The sequence below is a fragment of the Schistocerca cancellata genome, chromosome 10 (assembly GCF_023864275.1).
Source record: "Schistocerca cancellata isolate TAMUIC-IGC-003103 chromosome 10, iqSchCanc2.1, whole genome shotgun sequence".
NCBI classification, from domain to species: Eukaryota; Metazoa; Arthropoda; class Insecta; order Orthoptera; family Acrididae; genus Schistocerca; species Schistocerca cancellata.
Window position 1 is genome coordinate 189,927,242 of NC_064635.1, and position 27,810 is coordinate 189,955,051.

A 27,810-nucleotide genomic window follows, 5' to 3' on the forward strand; every position below is an offset into this window, starting at 1 on the left:
AGAAACCATGGGTAACAGAAGAAATACTTCAGTTGATTGATGAAAGGAGGAAGTACAAACATGTTCCAGGAAAATCAGGAATACAGAAATACAAGTCGCTGAGGAATGAAATAAATAGGAAGTGCAGGGAAGCTAAGACGAAATGGCTGCAGGAAAAATGTGAAGACATCGAAAAAGATATGATTGTCGGAAGGACAGACTCAGCATACAGGAAAGTCAAAACAACCTTTGGTGACATTAAAAGCAACGGTGGTAACATTAAGAGTGCAATGGGAATTCCACTGTTAAATGCAGAGGAGAGAGCAGATAGGTGGAAAGAATACATTCAAAGGCTGCTTACAAGAATAATATACAGAAGAATGGAAAAGAAAATTGAGAATGCGCTAGATGACGATCAGTTTGGCTTTAGGAAAAGTAAAGGGACGAGAGAGGCAATTCTGAGGTTACAGCTAATAATGGAAGCAAGGCTAAAGAAAAATCAAGATACTTTCATAGGATTTGTCGACTGGGAAAAAGCGTTTGACAATATAAAATAGTGCAAGCTGTTTGAGGTTCTGAAAAATGTAGGGGTAAGCTATAGGGAGAGACGGGTCATATACAACATGTACAACAACCAAGAGGGAATAATAAGAGTGGACGATCAAGAACGAAGTGCTCGTAATAAGAAGGGTGTAAGACAAGGCTGTAGCCTTTCACCTCTACTCTTCAATCTGTACATAGAGGAAGCAATGATGGAAATAAAAGAAAGGTTCAGGAGTGGAATTAAAATACAAGGTGAAAGGATATCAATGATATGATTCGCTGATGACATTGCTATCCTGAGTGAAAGTGAAGAAGAATTAAATGATCTGATGAACAGAATGAACAGTCTAATGAGTACACAGTATGGTTTGAGAGTAAATCGGAGAAAGACGAAGGTAATGAGGAGTAGTAGAAATGAGAACAGCGAGAAACTTAACATCAGGATTGATGGTCACGAAGTCAATGAAGTTAAGGAATTCTGCTACCTAGGCAGTAAAATAACCAATGACGGACGGAGCAAGGAGGACATCAAAAGCAGACTCGCTATGGCAAAAAAGGCATTTCTGGCCAAGAGAAGTCTACTAATATCAAATACCGGCCTTAATTTGAGGAAGAAATTTCTGAGGATGTACATCTGGAGTACAGCATTGTATGATAGTGAAACATGGACTGTGGGAAAACCGGAACAGAAGAGAATCGAAGCATTTGAGATGCGGTGTTATACACTCCTGGAAATGGAAAAAAGAACACATTGACACCGGTGTGTCAGACCCACCATACTTGCTCCGGACACTGCGAGAGGGCTGTACAAGCAATGATCACACGCACGGCACAGCGGACACACCAGGAACCGCGGTGTTGGCTGTCGAATGGCGCTATCTGTGCAGCATTTGTGTACCGCCGCCGTCAGTGTCAGCCAGTTTGCCGTGGCATACGGAGCTCCATCGCAGTCTTTAACACTGGTAGCATGCCGCGACAGCGTGGACGTGAACCGTATGTGCAGTTGACGGACTTTGAGCGAGGGCGTATAGTGGGCATGCGGGAGGCCGGGTGGACGTACCGCCGAATTGCTCAACATGTGGGGCGTGAGGTCTCCACAGTACATCGATGTAGTCGCCAGTGGTCGGCGGAAGGTGCACGTGCCCGTCGACCTGGGACCGGATCGCAGCAACGCACGGATGCACGCCAAGACCGTAGGATCCTACGCAGTGCCGTAGGGGACCGCACCGCCACTTCCCAGCAAATTAGGGACACTGTTGCTCCTGGGGTATCAGCGAGGACCATTCGCAACTGTCTCCATGAAGCTGGGCTACGGTCCCGCACACCGTTAGGCCGTCTTCCGCTCACGCCCCAACATCGTGCAGCCCACCTCCAGTGGTGTCGCGACAGGCGTGAATGGAGGGACGAATGGAGACGTGTCATCTTCAGCGGTGAGAGTCGCTTCTGCCTTGGTGCCAGTGATGGTCGTATGCGTGTTTGGCGCCGTGCAGGTGAGCGCCACAATCAGGACTGCATACGACCGAGGCACACAGGGCCAACACCCGGCATCATGGTGTGGGGAGCGATCTCCTACACTGGCCGTACACCACTGGTGATTGTCGAGGGGACACTGAATAGTGCACGGTACATCCAAACCGTCATCGAACCCATCGTTCTACCATTCCTAGACCGGCAAGGGAACTTGCTGTTCCAACAGGACAATGCACGTCCACATGTATCCCGTGCCACCCAACGTGCTCTAGAAGGTGTAAGTCAACTACCCTGGCCAGCAAGATCTCCGGATCTGTCCCCCATTGAGCATGTTTGGGACTGGATGAAGCATCGTCTCACGCGGTCTGCACGTCCAGCACGAACGCTGGTCCAACTGAGGCGCCAGGTGGAAATGGCATGGCAAGCCGTTCCACTACATCCAGCATCTCTACGATCGTCTCCATGGGAGAATAGCAGCCTGCATTGCTGCGAAAGGTGGATATACACTGTACTAGTGCCGACATTGTGCATGCTCTGTTGCCTGTGTCTATGTGCCTGTGGTTCTGTCAGTGTGATCATGTGATGTATCTGACCCCAGGAATGTGTCAATAAAGTTTCCCCTTCCTGGGACAATGAATTCACGGTGTTCTTATTTCAATTTCCAGGAGTGTAGATGAATGTTGAAAATTATGTGGACTGATAAGGTAAGGAATGAGGAGGTTCTACGCAGAATCGGAGAGGAAAGGAATATGTCTAAAACACTGATAAGGAGAAGGGACAGGATGATAGGACATCTGCTAAGACATGAGGGAATGACTTCCATGGTACCAGAGGGAACTGTAGAGGGCAAAAACTGTAGAGGAAGACAGAGATTGGAATACGTCAAGCAAATAATTGAGGACGTAGGTTGCAAGTGCTACTCTGAGATGAAGAGGTTAGCACAGGAAAGGAATTCGTGGTGGGCCGCATCAAACCAGTCAGTAGATTGATGACCAAAAAAAAAAAAAAAAAGGTGCACCCACAATGGAGGGGTATCTGTTGAGACGCCAGACATACGTGTGGTGCCTGAAGAGGGGCAGCAGCCTTTGCAGTAGTTGTAGGGGCAACAGTCTGGCCTTTCAACTTTAATCAAAATGGCCTTGCTGTGCTGGTACTGCAAACAACTGAAAGCAAGGGGAGACTACAGCTGCAATTTTTCCCAAGGGCAAGCAGCTTTACTGTATGGTTAAATGACCATGGTATCCTCTTGGGTAAAATATCCCGAAGGTAAAATAGTCCCCCATAGGCAGGTAGGTTAGAAAATTTAAAAAGGGAAATAGACAGGTTAAAGTTAGATATAGTGGGAATTAGTGAAGTTTGGTGGCAGGAGGAACAAGACTTCTCATCAGGTGAATACAGGGTTATAAATACAAAATCAAATAGGGGTAACGCAGGAGTAGGTTTAATAATTAATAAAAAGTACGAGTGCAGGTAAACTACTATGAAAAGCATAGTGAACATGTTATTGTAGTCAAGTAGACATGAAGCCCATGCCTACCACAGCAGTACAAGTTTATATGCCAACTAGCTCTGCAGATGACAAAGAGACTAATGAAACATATGATGAGATATAAGAAATTACACAGATAGTTGAGGGAGACAAAAAATTTAATGGTCATGGGGGACTGGAATTCGATAGTAGGAACAGGAAGAGAAGGAAAAATAGTAGGTGAACATGGAATAGGGGTAAGGAATGAAAGCGGAAGCTGCCTGGTAGAATTTTTCACATAGCAGAACTGAATCTTTGCTAACACTTGGTTTAAGAATCATGAAAGAAGGTTGTATATGTGGATGAGACCTGGAGACACTGGAAGGTTTCAGATGGATTATGTAATGGTAAGACAGAGATTCAGGAACCAGGTTTCAAATTGCAAGACATTTCTAGAGGCAGATGTGGACTCTGACCACAATCTATTGGTTATGAACTGTAGATTAAAACTGAAGAAACTGCAAAAAGGAGGGAATTTAAGGAGATGGGACCTGGATAAACTGAAAGAACCAGAGGTTGTAGAGAGTTTCAGAGAGAGCGTTAGGGAATGATTGACAAATACAAGGGAAAGAAATATAGTAGAAGAAGAATGGGCAGCTTTGAAAGATGAAATAGTGAAGGCAGCAGAGGATCAAGTAGGTAAAAAGACAAGGGCTAGTAGAAATGCTTGGGTAACAGGAGAAATACTGAATTTAACTGATGGAAGCAGAAATCATAAAAAATGCAGTAAATGATGTAGGCAAAAAAGAACACAAAAGTCTAAAAAATGAGATCAAGAGGAAGTGCAAAATGACTAAGCAGGGATGCCTTGAGGACAAATATCAGGATGTAGAGGCATATATTACTAGGGGTAACATAGATACTGTCTACAGAAAAATTAAAGAGACCTTTGGAGAAAAGAGAACCAGCTGTATGATATTAACAGCTCAGATGGAAAACCAGTTCTAAGCAGAGAAGGGAAAGCAGAAAGATGGAAAGACTGTATAGAGGGTCTATACAAGGGTGATGCACTTGAGGACAATATTATAGAAATGGAAGGGGATGTAGATGAAGATGAAATGAGATATATGATATTGTGTGAAGAGTTGGACAGAGCACTGAAAGACCTAAGTTGAAACAAGGTCCCGGGAGTAGACAACATTCCATTAGAACTACTGATAGCTTTGGGAGAGCCAGCCCAGACAAAACTCTTCCGGCTGTGACGAAAATGTATGAGACACAAAAAATACCCTCAGACTTCAAGAAGAATATAATAATTCCAATCCCAAAGGAAGCAGGTGTTGACACGTGTGAAAATTACCGAACTATCTGTTTAATAAGTCATGGCTGCAAAATACGAACACAGATTCTTTACAGACGAATGGAAAAACTGGTAGAAGCCGACATCGTGGAAGATCAGTTTGGGTTCCATAGAAATGTTGGAACACATCAGGCAATACTGAGCCTACGACTTATCTTAGAAAATAGATTAAGGAAAGGCAAACCTACATTTCTAGCATTTGTAGACTTGGAGAAAGCTTTTGACAGTTTTGACTGGAATACTCTCTTTAAAATTCTGAGGGTGGCAGGGGTAAAATACAGGGAGTGTAAAGCTATTTACAATTTGTACAGAAGCCAGATGGCAGTCATAAAAGTTGAGGGACATGAAAAGAAAGCAGTGGTTAGGAAGGGAGTGAGTCAGGGTTATAGCCTATCCCTGATGTTTTTCAATCTGTATATTGAGCAAGCAGTGAAGGAAACAAAAGAAAAATTTGGAGTAGGAATTAAAATCCAAGGAGAATAAATAAAATTTTTGATGTTACATAAAAACTTTGAGATTTGCTGATGGCATTGTAATTCTGTCTGAGACAGCAAAGGACCTGGAAAAGCAGTTGAAGAGAATTGACAGTGCCTTGAAATGAGGATATAAGATGAACATCAACAAAAGTAAAACAAGGAGAAGGGAATGTAGTCCAATTAAACTGGGTGATGCTGAGGGAATTAAATTAGGAAATGAGACACTTAAAGCAGTAGATGAGTTTTGCTGTTTGGGGAACAAAATAACTGATCATGGTCAAAGTAGAAAGGGTGTAAAATGTAAACTGGCTGTGGTAAGGAAAGTGTTTCTGACGCAGAGAAATTTGTTAACATCGAGTACAGATTTAAGCGTCAGGAAGTCGTTTCTGTAAGTATCTGTATGTTGGAAGTGAAACATGGAAGATAAATAGTTTAGACAAGAAGAGAACAGAAGCTTTCGAAATGTGGTGCTACAGAAGAATGTTGAAGATTAGATGGGTAGATCATCTAACTAATGGGGAGGTATTGAATAGAAATGGGGAGAAGAGAAATTTGTGGGACAGCTTGACTAGAAGAAGGTATTGGTTGGAAGGACATGTTCTGAGCCATCAAGGGATCAGCAGTTTAGTATTGGAGGGCAGTGTGGAGGATAAAAATCATAGAGGGAGACCAAGAGATGAATACACCTCGCAGATTCAGAAGGATGTAGGTTGCAGTAGGTACTTGGAGATGAAGAAACTTGCACATGATATAGTAGCATGGAGAGTTGCATCAAATCAGTCTCTGGACTGATGACCACAACAACAGCAACAAAAACAACATTGCTGGTGTTGGTTTGCTGTCAAATGTGGTGGTAGCTTGTTGTCAAATATGATGAGAATGACCCTGTCACTGCACTGATCACAGTAGTGCACTCTATGACCTATCTTCCTATTTATAATGGTCAGTCCTACTTCTCTTATACCATTCTCTGCTGCTGTTAATGTTACCCTGTATTTGTCTGACCAGAAATCATTATCTACTTTACTTTTCACTTCATGATCCCCACTACATTTAGATTGAGTCTTTGCATTTCCCTTTTTAGACTTTATAGCTTTTTTACTATGTTCAGACATCTGACATTCTGTGCTCTGACTCATAGAATGTTATCTTCCTGTTGATTATCCATCTTTTTCTCATGGTCACCTCGCCCTTGGCAGTCCCCCTCCCCCCCCCCCTACCTGAGAGATCTGAATGGGGGGGGGGGTCTCATCTGGAATCTTTTGTCAAAGAAAATATCATCACAACACTTTTCGAATTATAGGCCACATGTCCTGTGGATATGCGTTGTCTCTCTTTGATGCAATGGTTTTCATTGGCTTCTGCATCCTCACGTTATTAATGATTCTTCTGCCTTTTGGATCAGTTTCTCATCCCAACAGCAAGAGAGTGCTCTGAACCTCTGTCCACTCCTCTGTTCTCTTTGACAAAGCTGTTGACAGAATGAGAGCAACGTCTTATGCTGAAAGTATTTGCTAACTGTTGCAGATGATTTTTTTTCTTTCAAAAGTTAAGCAGTGTGTGTGTGTGTGTGTGTGTGTGTGTGTGTGTGTGTGTGTGCGTGTGTTTTTGTGCGCGCGCGCAATCATGTTGTCATGTTTTTCATGTGTACAGGGTACTATAACTGTAAAATTAAATTGACTTAGTTCACATCACACCAAGCGGTAGCAATTATGATCCATGGAACATGCAAGTAACTCAGCTAATTACCAAAGTGAGGATCTTAGCTGTCAACTTTGGAAAAGAGCTCTTTAGTAGGTAGAACAGAAGATATTTAGTAGAAAATTGGAGCTCTGACATTGTGGTAAATATTCACACAGCGTACCTCATTGAGTTAGGAAAATAAAACATGACTCTCTCTGTTGCAAAATGCATGTTTGATGTACTTATGTTCCCTTGCTTAAAAAATCTGTTGTGGTGTAATGTTTTCAAGCAGCATGATGTGCATTATGACTGGCTGTTTTAAGCTAGTCTATTAAGTTCCAAAGCTATTGAATTTATCTTCTTAATGGAGAAGAAGAAGGAGAGAGAGGGGGGTGGGGGCAGGGGAGGGGGAGGGGGGAGAGAGGGGGAGAGGGAGAGAGGGGGAGAGAGAGAGAGAGAGGGGGGGGGAAGAGAGAGACAGAGAGAGGTACTTTAATTTTCTTTTTATTGACACATCATGTTGTGTAAATCCTATTATGAAGTTTATGGAATGAATCAAGGTGTACATTAATAGGCAAAAACAAGAGTTGTACACGCCTTGTGTAAAGTGTGCTAATAAGAAGATATGGCACAGTAAATTACTTACACAAATAATCATGGAAATTATTATATCCTGCATACTTTTAACATATAGCTTAGGCAAAGAGCAGATGTTTTGAAAAAAAGCTGCTAGCACTCTTCTTCCTCTTATAAACCAACACTGATGACAAAAATATGCCAGTCATCTAAGAAATATCTTTTGTGAGAATCACTAAAACAACCAACAAATGTTGTATGCAGTCTGTGTAACACCACTATGGTGGAAACCAAATAGCTGCCAACTTTACCAACCTGTGGTTCACTGAGAATCAACACCCAATTCCTGAAGAGATATAACATACCCTCATTCTTCAGGCCTAGCATAATAAAAGAGGCTATACAGATCAGCATGCTCAATAAAGACAGTCACAGAATACAATGTGAAAACCAACTATCATGAGCTTATAATGGTCCCACCAGGTTTAGGACAAAACATATATCCTAATGGTGATGCAGTGAGCACTAGGTCTTCACAGTCAGTACCATGGCTAAAAGTGGACAAGGGCAAAAAAAAAAAAAAAAAAAAAAAAAAAAAAAAAAAAAAAAAAAAAAAAAAAAGTAGTCACACAGTAGCTGGTGACTAGTCACAGAGACTGATATGCAACTGATGTAATAGGAAGTTAATGAACTTTCCATTACCAGTATATTATGAACTGTATGATACCCGGACATACTTATACTGTATCTTACTTTCCACTAACATATTGGAACGCACACAATTGGATTTACATATCTATGTAGTAACTATAAATATACTTTAGTAATTAAACATTACTAGTTGAATTTAACATGTGAAACTAAGGAGTCAAAAACGCAGTGCTAACAATACGTGAACCATTCATTGGTAGCATCATTTTGTAGCCTATTTGCTTATGTAAAACAAATATTAATTGGCAAAAGAATGTATTAATAGAAATAATTAACTAAATAAAAATCACAGAAATGTGGACAACTGTCGGGATCCAAAATTAATTGGTTATCTAAAATTGGTTATCTAAAATTCCAAATTTATGAAGTAAGAAAATATTCAGTTATGATACAAAAGCATATAATTTTGGGAGTATTAAGATGTGATTGAAATGTGAGAAATTCAAAAATTTTACAACACAAAAGTGTTTTTAAACACTTAAAGTATTAGAACTAATTGTCATGAAAGTTTCCAACAATGTAAAGAACTTTCACAATAGTTATTATGTTGCAAATACGCATTGTGTGGAGGCTGGTGAAGGCTGTAATTTGGAGAGTGAATTTGGAGCAGACTGTTTCTGTCTTGTGCATTTCTCAAATAAACAAAAGTTAAAATAAGTGTAATGTTTTTTATATACTGGAATGGACTGGGAACTATTTGTCCTGCAGGAAAAATGAGTTTATACGGATATATTGTAATTTTATCTCTGCCACTGGCATACTGTGCTGGAATACCAGTAATAGTCCAAAATACCACACAAGTGGTTATTGAGTTTAGTTACCCAGATACTAATTACACAGATCATTTGAACAACATTTGTATGCAGCTACACTTAAAATTACTTGTTTTTGAAGGAGCTGCTCAGGGAAAATGATTCCAGTTTAGATTTAAAATTTGTTGTGCCATTTTATGTGTTATTGCTAGCTGAGTAGCCTACCTGGCTTCGCCCAGGTATGTATATATTCCTGTCTTTATTACTCCATCTCCTGCTCCCTGCCTCCCCCCCCCCCCCCCATCCCCGCCCCTCTGCTAATCTCCTCCTTCACGCTCTTCCTCATCACATCCTTCTCCATCCTTTCTCTGTCTGTCTCCTACTCCCCACTGTCTGTGTCCATCTCCTCCTTCGCCCTCACTGTATGTCTATCTCCCCCTCTTCCTCCCATCTCTCTCCACGTTATTATGCTCACCCAAATTGGAAGCCTGTTGTTCTACTGCCACAGTATTTCTTTCCAGGTCGTAACTGATATATGTAACACATTTGGTTAAAATCGTTCCAGAAGTTTAGGGCTAACTTTTTAGCCGTTGCTCTGCCTCGTGTATGCACATTTAAAATATATTTCGCACATATTTAACATATTTCACACGTAGGTCTATACATATTTCACTCGTATCTCTAGAAAATTTCACCCTGCAGTTTCATTTTCACGAAACCTAATGTTTATGAGGTCGTGTCTCGTGATCTATGTGCTGTACAATGACATGATTTTGCAGCTTCATGTGGTAAATGTGACTAATGTCTATGGAATGTATTGTGAATATAGTTAGTAATAACGAAGTAATAAATTTAAACGTGTCATAATGCAGTAGTTTTTCATACATCTCAACGTTTATGACGTCATATCTCCTGAACTAAGGTCTGTGTTTTACAATGATATCATTTTGCTTGTACAGTCAGCTACGTATGTGAATATTGTCTAAAAAATGTGTTGCGAATACCGTTAGTGGTAAAAAAATGACAAATCAAAATGTTATGCTTCATGCCGAAGTTTTAGTGTGAACAGGGAAAATGCAGTACGTGAAAAACTTTTCTCCTTCCATCATTTCTTGGACGTTGTCGGCGATAAAAAGTTTTGTAGTTTACAGTTTGTTCGAAGCCTCTAAGTGATGTCTTAACTCCACAGTGATTCTTTCCAGACAGTAAACGATATGTGTATTCTGTCTGGTTGTAATCGGGCCAATGGTTTAGAAGATGTGGAACATACATACGCACACATGTACGTAAATCTATTTTTATATGTAGGGATATTGGGCAAATGATCACAAATTTTTGTTGATACTTAATGAACTCTTTTCTGCAGCACTGATAGCTTTAACAAAGGGTAACAACTAACAAAGATCATTTCTGCCTCTTAGTGCTGGAATTACGAACGTCGTTATTCATTTCAAATTATGATGGACGATTTTTGACGAATTTCATTAGCGAATATACAGGGTGTACTGTAAATGATACTAGTTTACGACGTACCACAACGGTGTAGGTTAAGTCCAGACGAACAATTTCATACAGGTCAGTTGCAGTCTATCAAGCCAAGAAACAAACTACTTACAAACAGGGATGCAAACGACAACATCGATATTTTAATAGAAAAATATCGCTATTTGCCATTGGTGTTTACAATTACAAATCGTCGATGTTATTTTGAACGATATTTTGTTTGAAATATTCCTCCGTGCCCTTGCGCGAGGAACCCATGGCCATGTTTTTTTTTATCGTTACCGTTATGTTATGTAATTTTCTTAGCGTTTGTTGATTCTTGTCGTTAAGTAATTTTCGCAAGATTTGAAACAGTAAAGAGTTTCGTTCGTCGTTTCACTCTAACCGTATTCTGTTTAAGTGATGTAGGTCCACGTCTACACCCTCGTTAAATTACTATTCAGTATTCACAGTTAAGATTACTTGAATCCTTTCTGTTTTTCTTTTTATACATTTTTTTCTGAAACTGGTGATCTGGAAAAGGGAAACAACTATGATAAACCGATTGGTTAACAGTAATTTGAACTATTAAACTTGTGAAAACTGCAAACTGCAGGTTCAATTTAAATTCTGAAATGGTAAGTTCTATGTTGCTCATTAAAGCTCCTTTATTGTTGGTGTTTGGAAAATAATTATTCTCTAATGTTAGTAAAATTTCTCATTTATAGCCTATGCTAAATCCAAGTGCATTCCGCTCTTACTTCATGAAATATTTTATTGTTTTGTTTCATAGAAACGAAATAGTGCGTGTGAGTTGATGTATTCGAGCTGTCAATAAAATAACATTACAACGGTCGAACAGATTTCGATGAAATTTGATGCACAAGGAGACCATAAGCTGGAGTAACACACAGGATATCTTTTATACCGGTAATGCTGAACCGCTTTTTCAACTCTTTCTCTCGCATCACCACGTGAATCGCTTGGCGTTGTGTCTTCTTGTCTTCCGGCTTGCTCGTCTGAGGGAAGGAGCGAGGGAAAACGGCACGTAGAGTTTCGTTGAGCGTGACAAAATTCCGAAAGGTATGTAGTGTACTGGCATTCAAAGTTCAAAAGATTCGTATTACGATGAGAAAAGCGATAACATTGAATATGTCGAACTGCGGTTTATTGATCCCTCTGAAATAAAACTGCGGTCACTCTGCATCCACTCATCTTAAATAGTGTGATTTCGTGTACAACTGAAATTGTGCTGAATGATTCATGCAACCTAGCAACGGAATCAATAAGCTACTCCGTATGGACGATTATTTCAAAATTCAATATTTTAATACTTAGCACGGGCGAGTCTTTAAATCGCCGCTAATTGTTTACGCACCACACTAGTGTCTACAGCGCGGCTATTCAAATCTGCGTGTTTTCAATTAATTCGGCAAAGTCAATCGCACACAATGCGTCTGAGCGCGTCCTGTACCAAAGTGTTATTGTGTTCTCTCTGTCACTTTAAACTTTTTATTTATTTGTTTATTCATTTTATTTATTTAGCCATCCGTGGACATTTTAAGGTGTATGGATGCTGTCAGTTGCGTACATTCATATATTTATACAGTTTGTTGTTACATGTAGTTAAACATTGTGGCATGTAAGTTATTTACAATCTTTTTTGCTCCTTATCAAAATATTGTGAAACAAAAGCTATTTACAATCATTTTGTACTAAGGAATTGCGAAAGCAGTGTTCCTGCAAAAACAGTTTAAGATTTTTCCTAAAGCGGTACATGTTATCTGCTTCTTTTATTTTCTGCGGCAGTTTATTATATATTTATACAGTTTGTTGTTACATGTAGTTAAACATTGTGACATGTAAGTTATTTACAATCTTTTTTGCTCCTTATCAAAATATTGTGAAACAAAAGCTATTTACAATCATTTTGTACTAAGGAATTGCGAAAGCAGTGTTCCTGCAAAAACAGTTTAAGATTTTTCCTAAAGCGGTACATGTTATCTGCTTCTTTTATTTTCTGCGGCAGTTTATTATACAGTTTTACACCTTCATAAAAGAAGCTATTTTGAGTCTTATGTTTATTCTTCCTGTCTAGGTGAAGAGAGTGACTTGTTCTTGTACTATAGTTATGAAAACTGCTATTTGTGCTATAATTTTCCACATTTTTCTTGATGTACACTATGGTTTGGAGTATAAATTCACATGGAACAGTTAGAATTTCTAACATTTTGAAAAGTTCTCTGCAGTGGGCCCACTTACTGCTTTTTGTCATAATTCTTACTGCTCTCTTTTGCATTTTAAATATTGTTTGTAAATTTTGAGCACTGTTTCCCCAGAAAATAATACCATAACTGATTACTGAATGAACATAACTAAAGTTTACAGTTCTCGAACATTCACTAGTGCATGCGGATACAAGGACTCTTAAGTGCATAACATGTTGTGGATATCTTTTTCGAGAATTTCATAGCATGTTCATTCCACTTCATTTGGCTGTCAGTGTGCAACCCTAAGAATTTTGTTGTGGGTACATGATCTATGGAGATATTATCTAGTTTTAAATTTAAGAGCCTCTGTTTTCTGTTCATTCTAAAGCATATTGTATTTGTTTTGTCTTTACGTTGAGAGTTACTTTGTTTTCCTGAGAGCAATTGTGAACATCCCTCAGCACTTCAGTAGAATTTTCCAACATCTGTGCTGGTGTCTTACTGTTGATTACTATGTCGCTGTCATCCGCAAACAATATCTTCTCTCCATGGCTGATACGTTGCGGTCACTCTCGTCGACGTTATCACGCGACAGAACTGGATTAATGTACCAATTACACAATGTAGCACTTTTCCCTAGAAATAATACGGACAAATCACCAAGCCGAATTAATGATTCTCGCACACGTCCTCATCCAACAAAACAGCATAAAGCAAAAGCGCACTCTCCTCTGTCCACGGAATAAACGCGGCACTTACATCTCACCTTCCTCTGACGCGAAAATCCAAAACACTTCGATAAAGGTATCTACGCAATTCCAAGCCAGACAGATGTCAAAACAAATATTCTACTGTAAATAGAATTATATCCCGTAATTAAATCACCACGTTGCAAAAATTTAATTCCGAGATCTTCCACTTTCCAAGCAAGAGCATTGATGTTTTGATACTTATCTCGACTCCAATTAATCTCTTTCTCGAAATTCATATTAAATGGAGGAACTCAAACTTTTATTGATTAGGGGATGGCACATTCAGTCACGTTGTAATGCGTTCCCGTGAGATTATTTTGACTGCCGTGGGCAATTAAATAAATTTTTCTATGATTAATACAGGTCTGTCTGGCGGATTCTATCGAAATCCATTCAGCCATTGAAGGTTGAATAGGTAACATTCACACAGACATCTAAACTTACACTTTATAATAATATTTGTAAAAGACACTAGAGAGAGGTTTACATGGGCATGTTTACATACGCCAGTGGCCGTTTGTATAGACATGAAACAATTCCAGTCCAGTGTGGTTTTTCAAAAAGGCGTCAACTGAACTAGTTCTGTATTACCTGTTCATTTGACAAATGCCGAAGCAAGATGCAGAACTAAACATTTTTACATAAGGACGGAATCGATGGAGCCCGACAACATACGAATGTTGTGTATTATTAGAATCTGCTGCAATGGATGGACACCATTCAAACATAGGTTACGAAAAAGTACGATAATCTGGAAAAAGCGTTAATAATTACTATAGCTTACTTCAGTTTTGTCGTGAAGAATAACGAACTTGTTGACCAATACCATTCTTATGAGCAATGAGGAGAGCAGCAGCGGCAGTGGTAAATAGTGTAAGCACAGTTCGTAATGTGATGTACTGTAAAAACATACAAGAGCGCAAGTTGGCAGCGCAGCGTATATACATACTAATCAACAGATCCGCGGAAAATTACGAGTGTTTAAATCCTGTGTGTGGAAAATGTAGTAAGACGGTGAGAAATGGTGTTCAATTATGCACTTGGTTGCAAAAATGCATCCATCAACAATGTTTAAATACCTTAGAAGAAAGAAACATGACTTGTGACTGTGCAAATGTGCACTGTAGTTCTCGTGATATATTGTGTTTAAATGTCCAAATGTGTGTGAAATCTTATGGGACTTAACTGCTAAGGTAATCAGTCCCTAAGCTTACACACTACTTAACCTAAATTATCCTAAGGACAAATACACACACTCATGCCCGAGGGAGGACTCGAACCTCCGCCGGGACCAGACACACAGTCCACTGCAGCGCCTTAGACCGCTGGTCGCTGCGGACGTCACAAAGACATCCGTTCAAATTCGTTTGTTGATCGTTCCACTCAGTTTTTTTATTACAAAGGCCAACTGGCTCTCTGACCGAACACGCTGAGCTACCGTGCCGGCTGACCGCTCGGCTAATCCCGCGCGGCTATTGTGTTTACAAAAGGAATATCGAGAGGACTGTGTGACTGCTTCATTAAAATACGATCTTATGTTAGCCAAACTGTTTGTACATAAGCTTGAAAAAGTGGTAGAAGTCAATTCGGAGTGTAGTGAAACTGTTGTAAATGGACAAAACGATAACTACATATGGCCTAAAAGGTTCTATCGTGTTAACGGTAACGAGAACTACTTCAGTCTCCCAGTAGCAAATAATTTTGAACTTTTAACCTGTGATGAGTCTAAAAGATGTGAAAATAGCGAAAGAAACGAAGTACTTTCACCAAAGGCAGAGATTAAAAACCAGTCAAGTGCGAAGTCTTGTAATAACAAGCAAGGAAATACCGGTACTATAATTTGCATGGAACATACATATCATGAGAACATGACAACCACAAGTAAGAATAATAAAAAAGATATTTACATGCTGTCAGACAGTCATGGAAGGGGCTTAGCTGATATCATGTGTAACATGCAAACTATGTTTAAGGTTAGTGGAATAACGAAACCAGGCTCTCCCTTGAGTGAAATTCTAAAAAAGACTATGAACATTTTTTGGAGCCTAGAAGAAACTGTTTAATTTGTGGGTGCTAATGACGTTTATAGGAATGAGGGTAAACTTGCCACAAGAGCGCTAAGAAGCACACTACAGAAAACTACAAATGTATTCTTCTATGTTGCAAGTATACCACAAAGATATGACCTAATGGAAAAATATTGTGTCGACAAAGAAATGGCTGTTACAAATAGAAAATTTGAAAAAAAAATTATGCCGAAGCTTCCTGAATGCTACATATGTGAATGTACCATCTTCAGATAGAAGTCATTTTACCGGTCATGTGCTACACAGAAATAAACTTGGAAAAGCATTCATTAGTCGAGAAATACTTAATGCAGTGTTAGCAGTTGAAGACAAGAATAGCAATATCGTACCACTACCACCACTTGGCACAGCAACTGAAATTCGACAACGTAAAAATGAAACTGATTCACCAGCAACTGACCCAGCAGTAGAATCTTCACTTGCCACAATAGTAGTTGAAGCAAATGAAGGCTCCACAACAGCTTCAACAGTATCAGAAGCAGCTACAGACTATACAGCAGCTTCATTAGCAAGAAATGTGCTTACTGCCAGCGAGTCATCAAATACAACAGGAATTCCAGCATCATAAGTTGCAGCACATCCAGAAGAAAGAAAGACAAGATGCAGGAAACATGTGTCCCTAAAGGATTTTTGGTACCCAGCCTCAACACGAAGAAACTGTTGACGCCAGACAATACAAGTAAGAGTTCCTCTCAACCGAGTTGCAACACCTTAAAATTACTTAGCCTTAATATACAGTGCTAGTTCTCAAGATTGAGGCCAGTGAATATTGTGTTGATTGTATTTATATTCAAGAGCACTGGTGCAAAAATTATGAATTAGTAAACATTAACAGTTGCCCATATACCCTGGGTAGTCATTTTTCTGGGATGGAAGCCAAGAATGGAGGTGTCTGCATTTATGTAAAATCAGACATTAACGTGAAAAACAGGCCTGAAGCTGAACTCTTGAGCACAGAAAAACATGTTGAGGCAACAGCAGTGTAAATGAATGTAAAAAATTGGAAAATAACAAGTCCTGTCAGTGTACAGATCACCATGTAGTGACCCAGAAATTTTTAAAATAAGATTGAAGAACTGCTGAGCATCTTACATGATGAGAAGACATCAATAATTGTATGTGGGGAATTTAATGTCAATATGTTGGTAGACAGTTTGTTTAAAATTAAATTCCTCAATATTATACACAGTTTCAACCTATATTCTAATATAAACTGTCCTACAAGGGTAACAATCACTTCAAAAAATATTATAGACAATATATTTTAAAATATAGTTTTGAATATTGACCAAGGAATATCTGATCGTAATGCACTTATTATTAAAGTGCTCACAGTTCCAATACATACAGCAACAACACATCATATGTATAAGAGAATTTCTCTCCCAAAGACTGCAACCAGTTTGGTATGAAACTGACTAACAAATCTTGGGCAGAAGTATTGTCACAATCCGATACAGATGCTGCATACAACATTTTCTCCTGTCTTTTCATAACAAATTCTGGAATGTGCTTTCCAAAAAGATTAGTTAAAATCAACTCATCTAGCTATAGACACAAATTCTTGGATCACATCTGGCATTAAAAACTCTTCCAAGACTATGAACAGACTAAACTTTGAAATGAAAACTAATACTGACACTAATTTAAAAAAAACATGTTAGTAACTACAAAAAGGTATATAGAAGGGTAATTAATCTAGCAAAAGTATTAAGTAATGATAGACTAATAAGGAAGTCAGACAATAAATCAAGGAGAACAAGGAAAATTGTTAAAAGAGAAATAGGAAAAAGCTCTAAAGACCAGGATATTGTACTTAAATCTAGTGATAACATTGAAGTAAAGAAGGAAGTCTTGCTCAATTACATGAACAACTGCTTCCTAAGTGTACCTGATAAATTAAGAATAAGCTATAACAAAGAAGAGTAAACAACAGAACCAAAAGTAAACAGTAGTGTGGTAATAAGGCCCACAATAAATATGAAATGCTGAAAGTAATTAACAATAAGAAACCCAAAATGTCTACAGGACTGGATGAAGTGCCAGTGACAATAATAAAGAAAGTCGCCTCACAAATCTTGGAACCACTGGTACATATTGCCAATTTATCATTCAATGAACGTATGTTCCCCCAAATGCTGAAAATTTCTAAGGTGAAACCATTATTCAAAAAAGGGGATATACGTAAGGTAGAAAACTATAGACCTATATCCCTCCTTCCATCTTTATCAAAAATTTTTGAAACACTGATGAAAATTAGACTCATAAGCTACCTTGACACCTTCAATCTTCTAAATTGTAATCAACATGGTTTTTGTACAGGTCACGGCATAGAAACAGCTGTACAGGCCTATACGGAAGAAATTTTTAGAAATTTAGACCATAGCAAATGTGTGGGAGGAATCAACCTAGATCTTTCCAAGGCCTTTGATACAGTAGATCATCAACTTCTCCTTGACAAACTGGAGACAACAGGCATCAGAGGAATTGGGAGGAAATCGTTTGAGTCCTATCTCCAAGATAGAGCTCAGGCTGTGGAACTCACCTCATCTCAGAATAAGCAAAAAATAAAGTGGGTATCTGATGCTAAGAAAGTGACAGTAGGTGTCCCTCGGGGTGGTGTTCTTGGCCCCCTATTGTTGAAAGGCCCAACAGATCATCAAAAATTATATTATTTGCAGATCATACAAGCATAATTATAAGTGATGAGAGCAAAGCCTTATTCACTACAGCTGAAAAGGTTCTGAAGAGTGTGCGACAGTGGTTTTATGCTAATAAGTTAACATTGAATTTAAAGAAAACAAATTACATACAGCATGGTAAATGAGAAGGATGATCACCATTTACCATTGAATGACCATGAAATAGAGAAAGTCTGGTCTACAATATTTTTAGGCATGTACATTGATCAGCACTTGAGCTGGAAAGACCATGTCACATACATATCCAAAAAACTCAATTCAGCATGTTTTGCATGAGAATAATTTGTATAGTTTGCAGTGCAGAGTGTACAAGATTAGAGTATATGGCTTATTTCTATTCTATTATATCCTATGGAATAGCATTCGGGGGTGCAACTAAATCTTGCTTGAGAGAGGTTTTTAAATTACAGTACAGGGCCATTAACTTATTACACACAGCTCTCCACAAACACACTGCAATCCCTTGTTCATGCAGCTAAACATACTTACAGTACCATCTTTGTACATATTAAAAAGCATACTGCATAGAAGAACACACTTGAGTAGTTTACATGTAAATTCAGATCTTCATGATTACAATACATGTATCTGTAAGAATCTGCATGTAGAAAGAACAAGAAAAACAAAAACCCAAAAACATGTGAACCACTATGGAATAAAGCTTTATAGTGCTCTGCCACTCTGCATCAGGGGAACAGAAGACAGAATTAAAAAAGTTTCTGATAAATAAATGTTTTTATAGCATAGAAGAATATTTTGAATCTTTAAATCACTAACTGATAGTTGTATTGTCAATACCATGTTGTTCTCATTGTCAGTTCTATGTCTCATTACACTCTTTTAACTCTAAATTATATGTAATATGTGTTTTCCAAAATGTACTAAATATATATAAACCCATCACATATGGTACATGTTAAAAGAGCATGTAAAACTCATTAATTCAATGTTTTAATTTTCAAGTTATTATATGATGTTAATTATATGTGTTTTAATTCTATGTTTTAATTTTCAACATAATGTTAATTTTATGTTCGATAGAAATTTGTAATATTCTGCTGTGCATATTCTGAACAGTATTATGAAAATTCCGATATCATGTAAATGATGCAAAGGATGATAATAAATGAAATGAAATGAGATAATTTTTGCCCCTATTAAAGACTTAAAAAAAATATATTTTCTGTGTGATGTTATTTTCATCGATTTTTTCATACCATTTATATATCGATACATCTATCATAAGGATATTTTCATACCTAAAATCACCTAAGTTACAGCACATACGCACTGCGACAGGTGTTCAATATCATCTCGCTCTCTTTACGCTACCAGCTCAGTCGACTATTTCGTTGATGTTATTAATTCTACTTTTCCTTGAGATTAACAAAAGAAAAGAACACTTTTGTAACCTAATTACGTTTACAATTTGATTTAAACTTAATCCTTATAAGCACAGTAGTTTCGTAGTAAGAAGGCCAGACAAACATAAGATTGAACTACTAATTTTATGCTGTTAAAATTTCATTATTTTGAGGTAAAATGTAACAAATGGCAATATTATTTGTTATAAGTGCAAGAACAATTGGTGTTTAATATTCGAGGACGATTTTAACCAAAATTTCAGGTGGTGTGAATGCACTGTAGCTGATCATTAACACCCTGTATATTATGCAAAGGTGCAGTTAAAACGCCAAACTCTTTGGAGAGGTTACCTTCGAGATCACTGCAGGGGAATATTACATATTGCCCTTAACGCTTGCTGTTATGCGATCAATTATTTCCTTTTAAGTGACAAGTTACCACAAAAAATTATTCCATAAGACCTTATTGAGCAGAAATATAGAAAATTAGGAGGATGAATCTTTTGTTTCCAAGACTATCAATTATAGGAAGAGTGAAAATAGCACAGCTTATCCCGTTTATATATTTGACTGCATTACATGGGACAGGATATTAGAATGAAAACGTAATAGTCTAAATGTGGTAAGTGCCATAGAGTTGTTTCCAAATTGATTCTATTTGCTCTAAAGGTGCTACATGTATGCAAGTATGTTATACTAAAAGTGATTCATCATATAACAAAGATAACAAATCGTAACAGTGATGAATGGAAGGCACATCTGCTTGCACTAAGGCCTCCTTCTTTCTAAATGTGCTTGGCAATCAGCATTGAACTACATCATTTTAATGTTCAGACATAATAGATGGCATTTTGTTTGTCATGTTTTGGAAGTAACACTTGTACTTTAGCAATCAATCTCCAATAAATATTATTTGTTCCAAATCTTACACAATCAGATAAGTTCTGCTTACAAAATCTTTCATATTACAACTTCTGTATTCATGCTCATGACATTAGTGAGGCAATAACGTAATTGTGGTACGAGGGTGGTGGGTCTCATGGCGCTAACAGTGTAGTACAGTCTCTATTCCATGTTCTGAACTGCACTGGTAACAAAAGTAAAATTGTAATTTTGAATGACAAGCACTGTGAACAAAATAAAAACCATGTACTTATAAATATGTACAGTACATGTTCATAGTACCTTGTGGCCTATTTGATTACCATGTAAAATAAGTATCTAGTTTCAGATCACAGTTTCCTATGTTGTGATGGAAATGTTTCCTTAATAGAAAAACTTCAGAAGGTCCCTAAGTGATATGTACCTGATGATTTACAAGAAGGAATTACTTCAGCATGTCCTTCTTTAGCATTCAACACACTCGGAGTGGAGGAAAATGACTTTAATGATTGCCAGATTGCTGCTGATAAAGTTATCAACACCACAAAGCTACACATCAGTATTGCTGCACAAACTAAAATCATAACCCCTGGAATCGTGCACGTGAGAAAGACATTCAGTGACATTGACCAATGTGAAAGTGTGAACATTCTAAAGAAAGACAAAACTGTTGGCGATTTGATTCATACACATGTTTCAGTTGTGCAATATTTTTCATGATTGTCTGCTGAATAAAAGAAGGGCTTGCTTGCTGTCATACCCTTAATACCACAGCAGCATCAACAGCCTTTACTTGATTTGTGTAATGATAATGCAAACTGATCGTTTCTGTTTCATATTGTTTACATGCCTATATTTATATTTAGGTATATTTTCCCATCCATTGTAGCACTGATGTATCTCATTTAGCCTGAATAAGGTAATACGTTTGACATCTGTTGTCGAGTTTCCCTACACAATTCAATGCATTTTTCATGCACCTTGCAGAATACTTTATATTTCGTAGATGTTAATATAATATTTATTACCATAGAAATATGCATGATAATTTCGTATATCATATAATATTTTGTGCTTTAGTTATATCTCAAAACATTATTTTGGTCCTTAATATGTTTAGAATGTTAACATTATGAGAAGGATAGTTGCTACTCACCATATAGCGAGATGCTGAGTCGCAGATAGGGATAATAAAAAAAAATCTGTTGAACAAAACTTTTGGCCAATCAGGCATTCATCAGAACTAGACAACATACATACACACACACACACACACACACAAATGCAGCTCACACCCTGTATTGTCCATTGTTTTGAATGTTAGGTCTTCAAATGCATTAGATTACATTTTTTTTCGTTCCACAGACCCAAATATGAGATGATTCTCGTGGGTGTGGAACATATCAGAAAATATAACATAAAAAACATAGAACATTTCAGTAGAATACTCACTTCCTTGATCATTGGTCATATTGTCAAAATATGTGAATACATTACACTAAATTCGAACTGCTAATATTTGCAAAATTAATACACTGTCATAATGAAACAAAGTTACACATTTTTATTAAATTTATCATACACAAAATATCTAACCTTGACTGTTGTAACCAAGTGCTGTCAAAACTGAACTCTAGCAGACATTTTTACTTAAGCTGGTCAACATGCTCTATTAAAATATTCATCTATGGAGCAGAAAGAGTTGCCTACCAAAAAGTCCTTCATACTCTGTTTAACCTGAGCTTTAACTGAAATGAAGATTTTAATAGTTGCTCACAGGTTTTTGAAAATGTGTGTTCCTGAATATTTAATCACTTTTTTGACCAAGGTAAGTGATTTTAGGTCTTTATGTACATTGTTCTTATTCCATTATTGATACTACGTTTTGAGCCATTGGTTGGAAATAGAGACATATTATTTGAAAAAAAATTCATTAAGGAATAAATTTACTGAGATGTAGCGATCAAGTTACCCAGTTCCTTGAATAAGTTTCTATGTGATGTTCTTGAATTTACACTACAAATGAGCCTCATTACACACTTTTGCACATCAAGAACTTTTGCTTGGTTTGATGAGTCACCCCAGAAATGATCCCATATGATACAATAGAATGAAAGTAAGCAAAGTACGCAACTTGTTTTTATACTTATACCGCCTACATCTGGTATGATTCACACTGCAAATACATGATTGTTTAGGCTTTTTAGCAATTCTCTACTATGCCCTTCCCAACTGAATTTTTTTTATTGAGTTTAATCCCAGAAATGTAACACTATCCATCTCTCCTATCTGCATGACTTTTTATGTTATACACATACTGGAAGGAAATCTTTTACATGTTCTGAACTGCATATAGTTTGACTTTTCAACGTTTAATGGGAGAGAATTAGCTTTAAACTTCAGTGAAAATTTATTAGTGGCCATTTCTTGACTTGCTATTCATTGCAATGTTTGTATCATCTGCAAACAAAACAAACTTAGCATTTGGCAATATAACAGATGAATGGTCATTAATGTACACAAGAAAAAGAAACAGACCCAAGATGGAACATTGAGAAACATCACATGTAATTAATTCCCAGTCAGATGAAGTCTGAATGCTTACTCCACATGTATTTCACTATAACATCCTTGGCTTCCTCTTAGTTATGTAAGATCTGAACCATTTTGTAGCACTATCAGTATCATCACAATATTTTAGTTTACTTAAGAGAATGGTGTGATTCACACAGTCAAAGATTTTTGACAGGTTACAGAAAATGCTAGTAGCCTCTAATTTGTTATCCAATGAATTAAGTACATTCTCACTATAAGTGTAAATGGCTTTCCCTATATCAGAACCTTTAACGAACCCAAACTGTGACTTGGACAACATATTATTTGTCATCACATGCTTAAGGAGATGCTTGAACACAATCTTTTCGAATATTTCTGTAAAAACCAGAAAAAATGAAATTGGTCGATAGTCTCATGGTATATCTCTATCCCCCTTGTTGTAAAGAGGCGTAACTTTGGCATTATTAGCAACTCTGGAAACTTTCAGCTGTTAAGGACATTGAAATTTTCCTGGCAGATTAAAACTGTGTGCTGGACCGAGACTTGAACACAGGACTTTTGCCTTTCACGAACAAGCACTCTACCATCTGAGATACCCAAGCAAGACTCACACCCCCATCCTCACAGCTTTACTTCCGCCAGTACATTGATTACACAAATAACTTAAGATAGAACTCAACTCACACGAGCACTCATTGATTAACTTCAATGATATGTTATCATAACCACTAGAATACTTTTTTTAAGGGTGTTATGATGGCTCCTACTTCTTTGAGAGATGTAAGTGTCAATTCCATTTTACTACAGTCATTTGTAGAGGCTAGTCTCAGATAGTACACTGCACTGTTTACTGAACCTGATAACCCCAAGCTGCCAGTAACCAAGTATTTGTTTAAGAGGTTTGCAACACTACATTTATTTTTAGAGATATCTGTCCCTCTTTCCTTCTAGTCCCACCTACTTCAGTCTTCAATATATCCCATACAGTTTCCATTCTGTTGCCTGACAATTTTCTTTTTCTCATAATAAAGATATTTCGATTTGTGGATTACTTGCTTCAATATTTTGCAATATTCTTTGTAATGCTTTAAAATGCTGACATCAGGGCTGTTCATAGATAGCAGATTCAGTTTTCTTTTTGTTCCACATGATACCTTTATTCCTTATGTAATACATGGTTTATTTTTAGACTTCTGTTCGATTTGAGTTACCTTTAGGGTAAAACATTTTTCAAACGAGGAATTTACCTCTTTAATGAATGCTTAGTATTTTCCATTGAGTCAGAAATATTGTAAACATCTAGCCAGTTCATATCTTTGAGCAATCTCCTAGAATTCTCAAAATTTGATTTATCACCTTCCTGTACTCCAATTTAATACATTTTATATCATGGTAAGTTTCATCATTTACCATAAGATGCTGTATGTCATGATCAGATAGTCCATTTACTATTGGTTTTGTGATAAGACTTTTTCCCTAGATTTGTCTTCAACAATATTATGAACAGCAGTCTCAGAGCATTTAATAGTTGCAAAGTTTGCTGTAGGAGTTAAATGAATGACAGTGTTACTGACTGCAATAATTGTTCACTGAAAGAGCTTTTCAATAAATCCACATTAAAAGGACCAGCAACCACTTTTTCCTTGCTTTTTACTGTGAAATTGGACAACAGAGGTTCCAGATTTTTTATGAAGTTTCCTGAAGGTGCTTTGTATATATTTACTATTATAAAGGCTCTGAGCACTATGGGGCTCAACTGCTGTGGTCATAAGTCCCCTAGAACTTAGAACTACTTAAACCTAACTAACCTAAGGACAGCATACAACACCCAGCCATCACGAGGCAGAGAAAATCCCTGACCCCGCCGGGAATCGAACCCGGGAACCCGGGCGTGGGAAGCGAGAACGCTACCGCACGACCACGAGATGCGGGCTACTATTATAAAGGAGTTATCATGAAATGATACTTCTGTTGCACAAGCTTCTAAGTGCTACTCTGAGGAAATTTTATCAGCATGAATATTCTTGAAACTGAAAACTTTCTGACAAATGTGGCAACTCTGCATGTATTCTTATTTTGTTTACAGAAGTAAGAGGCTAACTTGAATCCTGTAACATTTAACATATCTATACCAGTAGTCACATGATATTGAGAGTGGTAGATTATATCAACTGGTTTGCTGAACTATAATTCTTCAATGCAAATAAGCATTGCACGAATATATCGGAGCTGCGAGTGGTTCCTCACCTAGGCAGCAGCGGGCACGTCCCCGGTTTGAGGCTGGACAGTGAAGACCTTTTCTTGTTTCCGCCGGGCTTCGTCCTTCGTGCGGGCCAACACATACTCTGCGTAGCTCAGGTACCCATCGCCGTTGGAGTCATCCTCGGCGAGCACACGGTCGATCAGTTCTGAACAGTGAAATTTTAGGTCTTAATGAAGTGTTAGACACTTAGGTTCCTCAATTTACAGCTTGGACATCTCTAAAAAGGGCAATCGCAAACGTCGGATCGACAAATATACGAGGTGTGTGAGAAAAGTAATGACACTGCCAACATTGCAAGCGATCTGGCAACGCTGTCTTGTTGTGCTTGTGTAGACCGGTGTGTTCTCTTCCAGATGCTCAGTCCGAGTTTTCAGCTTGTAACACCTCAGTTCAGTTTACGGTAATAAAAGCTATAGAAAGAATAATTTAAAGTTAAGAATAGAATTTTTAGAGTGGAAAATAGTGTAGAATCAGAGTTCGGTAATTGCAGATCAAAATTATAGTATATCAGCAGGTAGTTTAATGTCTAAGTACAGTAAAGCCACGGAAGCTCCGTTATGAAGAAGGCAGTGACGTTAAACTCTTGTGGTGAAAAACCTATAAACAGGCCTGATCGTCATTACTACCGTCTTTTTTCCTTGATTGTTTCGTTAAATTGCGGGGAACCCTTGTCAGTCAGCGAGACAATAATTAGATTGGACTTTATCGTGTTAAGATTCACGATAAACTGTTAGAATATTACGGAGATTAAAAGTGATGTAGTGTACGATTTCTGACTGTTGGTAGCAACGGAGTATTAAGGGGATTTTAGGACTTTAGTGCTAGATTGGAACTTTAAGGACATATAGACGACAGAAACTCAAATTATCTGCTGATATGAGTGAATTCAGAGGGACCGGTATTCAGATATTAACGTGTGAACTTTTGAAAGTGTCGTGTGCCGTTAGTTGCGAATCTGGACGTAGAGCGCGTGCATATCGGCATTTGCGGACTATTTAGATTCCTCCTGGCTAGGAACCTTTTAAATAGACCATCATCCATCACCATCTTAATCCTTGAATATAGAGTGAAAGTGAAAGACAAGAGTGTTGTACTTATTTCATTTACCTAGTACTAATCAGTGAAGGTTTTACGTAACCAAAGCTATTCAGCAGTAAATCAGCACCATCTAACGGAAAGCGTAGGCATTAACTAACACGCTAACTGAAGTGAACGTTTACGTGTTTTACCGACTGCTTAATATGAACTTTTGTGACTCTTTGACGTCCCCACTCCCTCCGAAAGGTGGCGCAGGCTGTCTTAATCATAAAAAGAGGAGAGTTTTAGTCGGGCAAATTACTAAATAAAAGCGATATTTACAAGACTCGCAGTGATAGCAAAACACAAGGCTCGCACCTCATCCGAGAGTCGTCGCTGTCACGTCGGGAAGTAAAGCCGGAAAACCTACCGACGATACGTATCTACGAGCAGACGTCGACGTGGAGTACCTAAAAAGGGAACCACAAGAGAGTTGGGGATGCTTCAAGCTCCACACAACCTTCACGTGATTGTTGAGAGCGCCATCAGTACAGTTGTGTTTTTGCTGTGTGTTACGAAGATGAAACGGTGGATTTTGGAGCAACGTTATGCCATCAAGTTTTGTGTGAAATTTGGGAATCTGCGAGTGTGACCTATGTAAAGTTGAAATAGCCTTCTGATGAACATTCCTTGTCAAGAGCACAAGTCTTTCACTGGCACAAATCATTTTTGGAAGGCCGAGAACACATTGAAGACGAACCTCGCTCAGGGAGACCTCTTATGAGATCAGATTAACGTTTAACGACAAGAATAATGGCTGACCTGTTAAACTAAAACATTTCCACCACACTCAAGTTTGTACTGAAAAACATCACAACTGAGCAGAGAGACAATCTAAGAAACGTGTGCATTGATCTTCTTGAGGGGGCTGCCAGTGGCCACGAATGACTGAATTGTGTGATCAGAGGTGATGATGAATCCTGGATTTTTGAGAGCCATCCTGAGACAAAGCTGCAAAGTGAGGAGTGGCACACTGAGACATCTCCTCAACCAAAAACAGCTCTAATGTGCAAGTCAAAGATGAAAACAACGGTGATTTGCTGGTTTGACACTAAGAGTATCGTACATACAGAATTTGCTGCTCTAGGACAAACTGTCAATAAAGTATTTTACAAAGATGTCCTTGAAAGGTTAAGGAAAAGGTGAATCGAGTGAGATCGGACATTTCAGACAAGTGGATGCTGCATCATGGTATCGTCCTATGTTACATGGCCACTTACATCACTAAATTTTTGATCTCAGATGACATTCCCATTGTTCCACAACCCCGATGTTGTTTGAAAAAGAATAAAACTTTGGAAGACAAAAATGAGTCTCATTACATTTATCATACACCTCGTATGTACAAAGGAGGTAACTAAAGAAGTCTTGGGTAACAGAAGAAACACTTCTACAATTGATCGATAAACGAAGGAGA

At 38.0% G+C, this 27,810-nt stretch overlaps 1 protein-coding gene across 1 annotated transcript in view; it reads right to left on the reverse strand.

Moving 5' to 3' along the window:
* LOC126106483 (multiple coagulation factor deficiency protein 2 homolog) overlaps positions 1-27,810 on the reverse strand; it is a 272,324-nt gene that overhangs the window by 22,695 nt on the left and 221,819 nt on the right. The window contains exon 5 of the mRNA XM_049912784.1: positions 25,301-25,461. Within this exon, the coding sequence (XP_049768741.1) occupies positions 25,301-25,461 (161 nt within the window). The remainder of the gene's footprint in view (positions 1-25,300; positions 25,462-27,810) is intronic.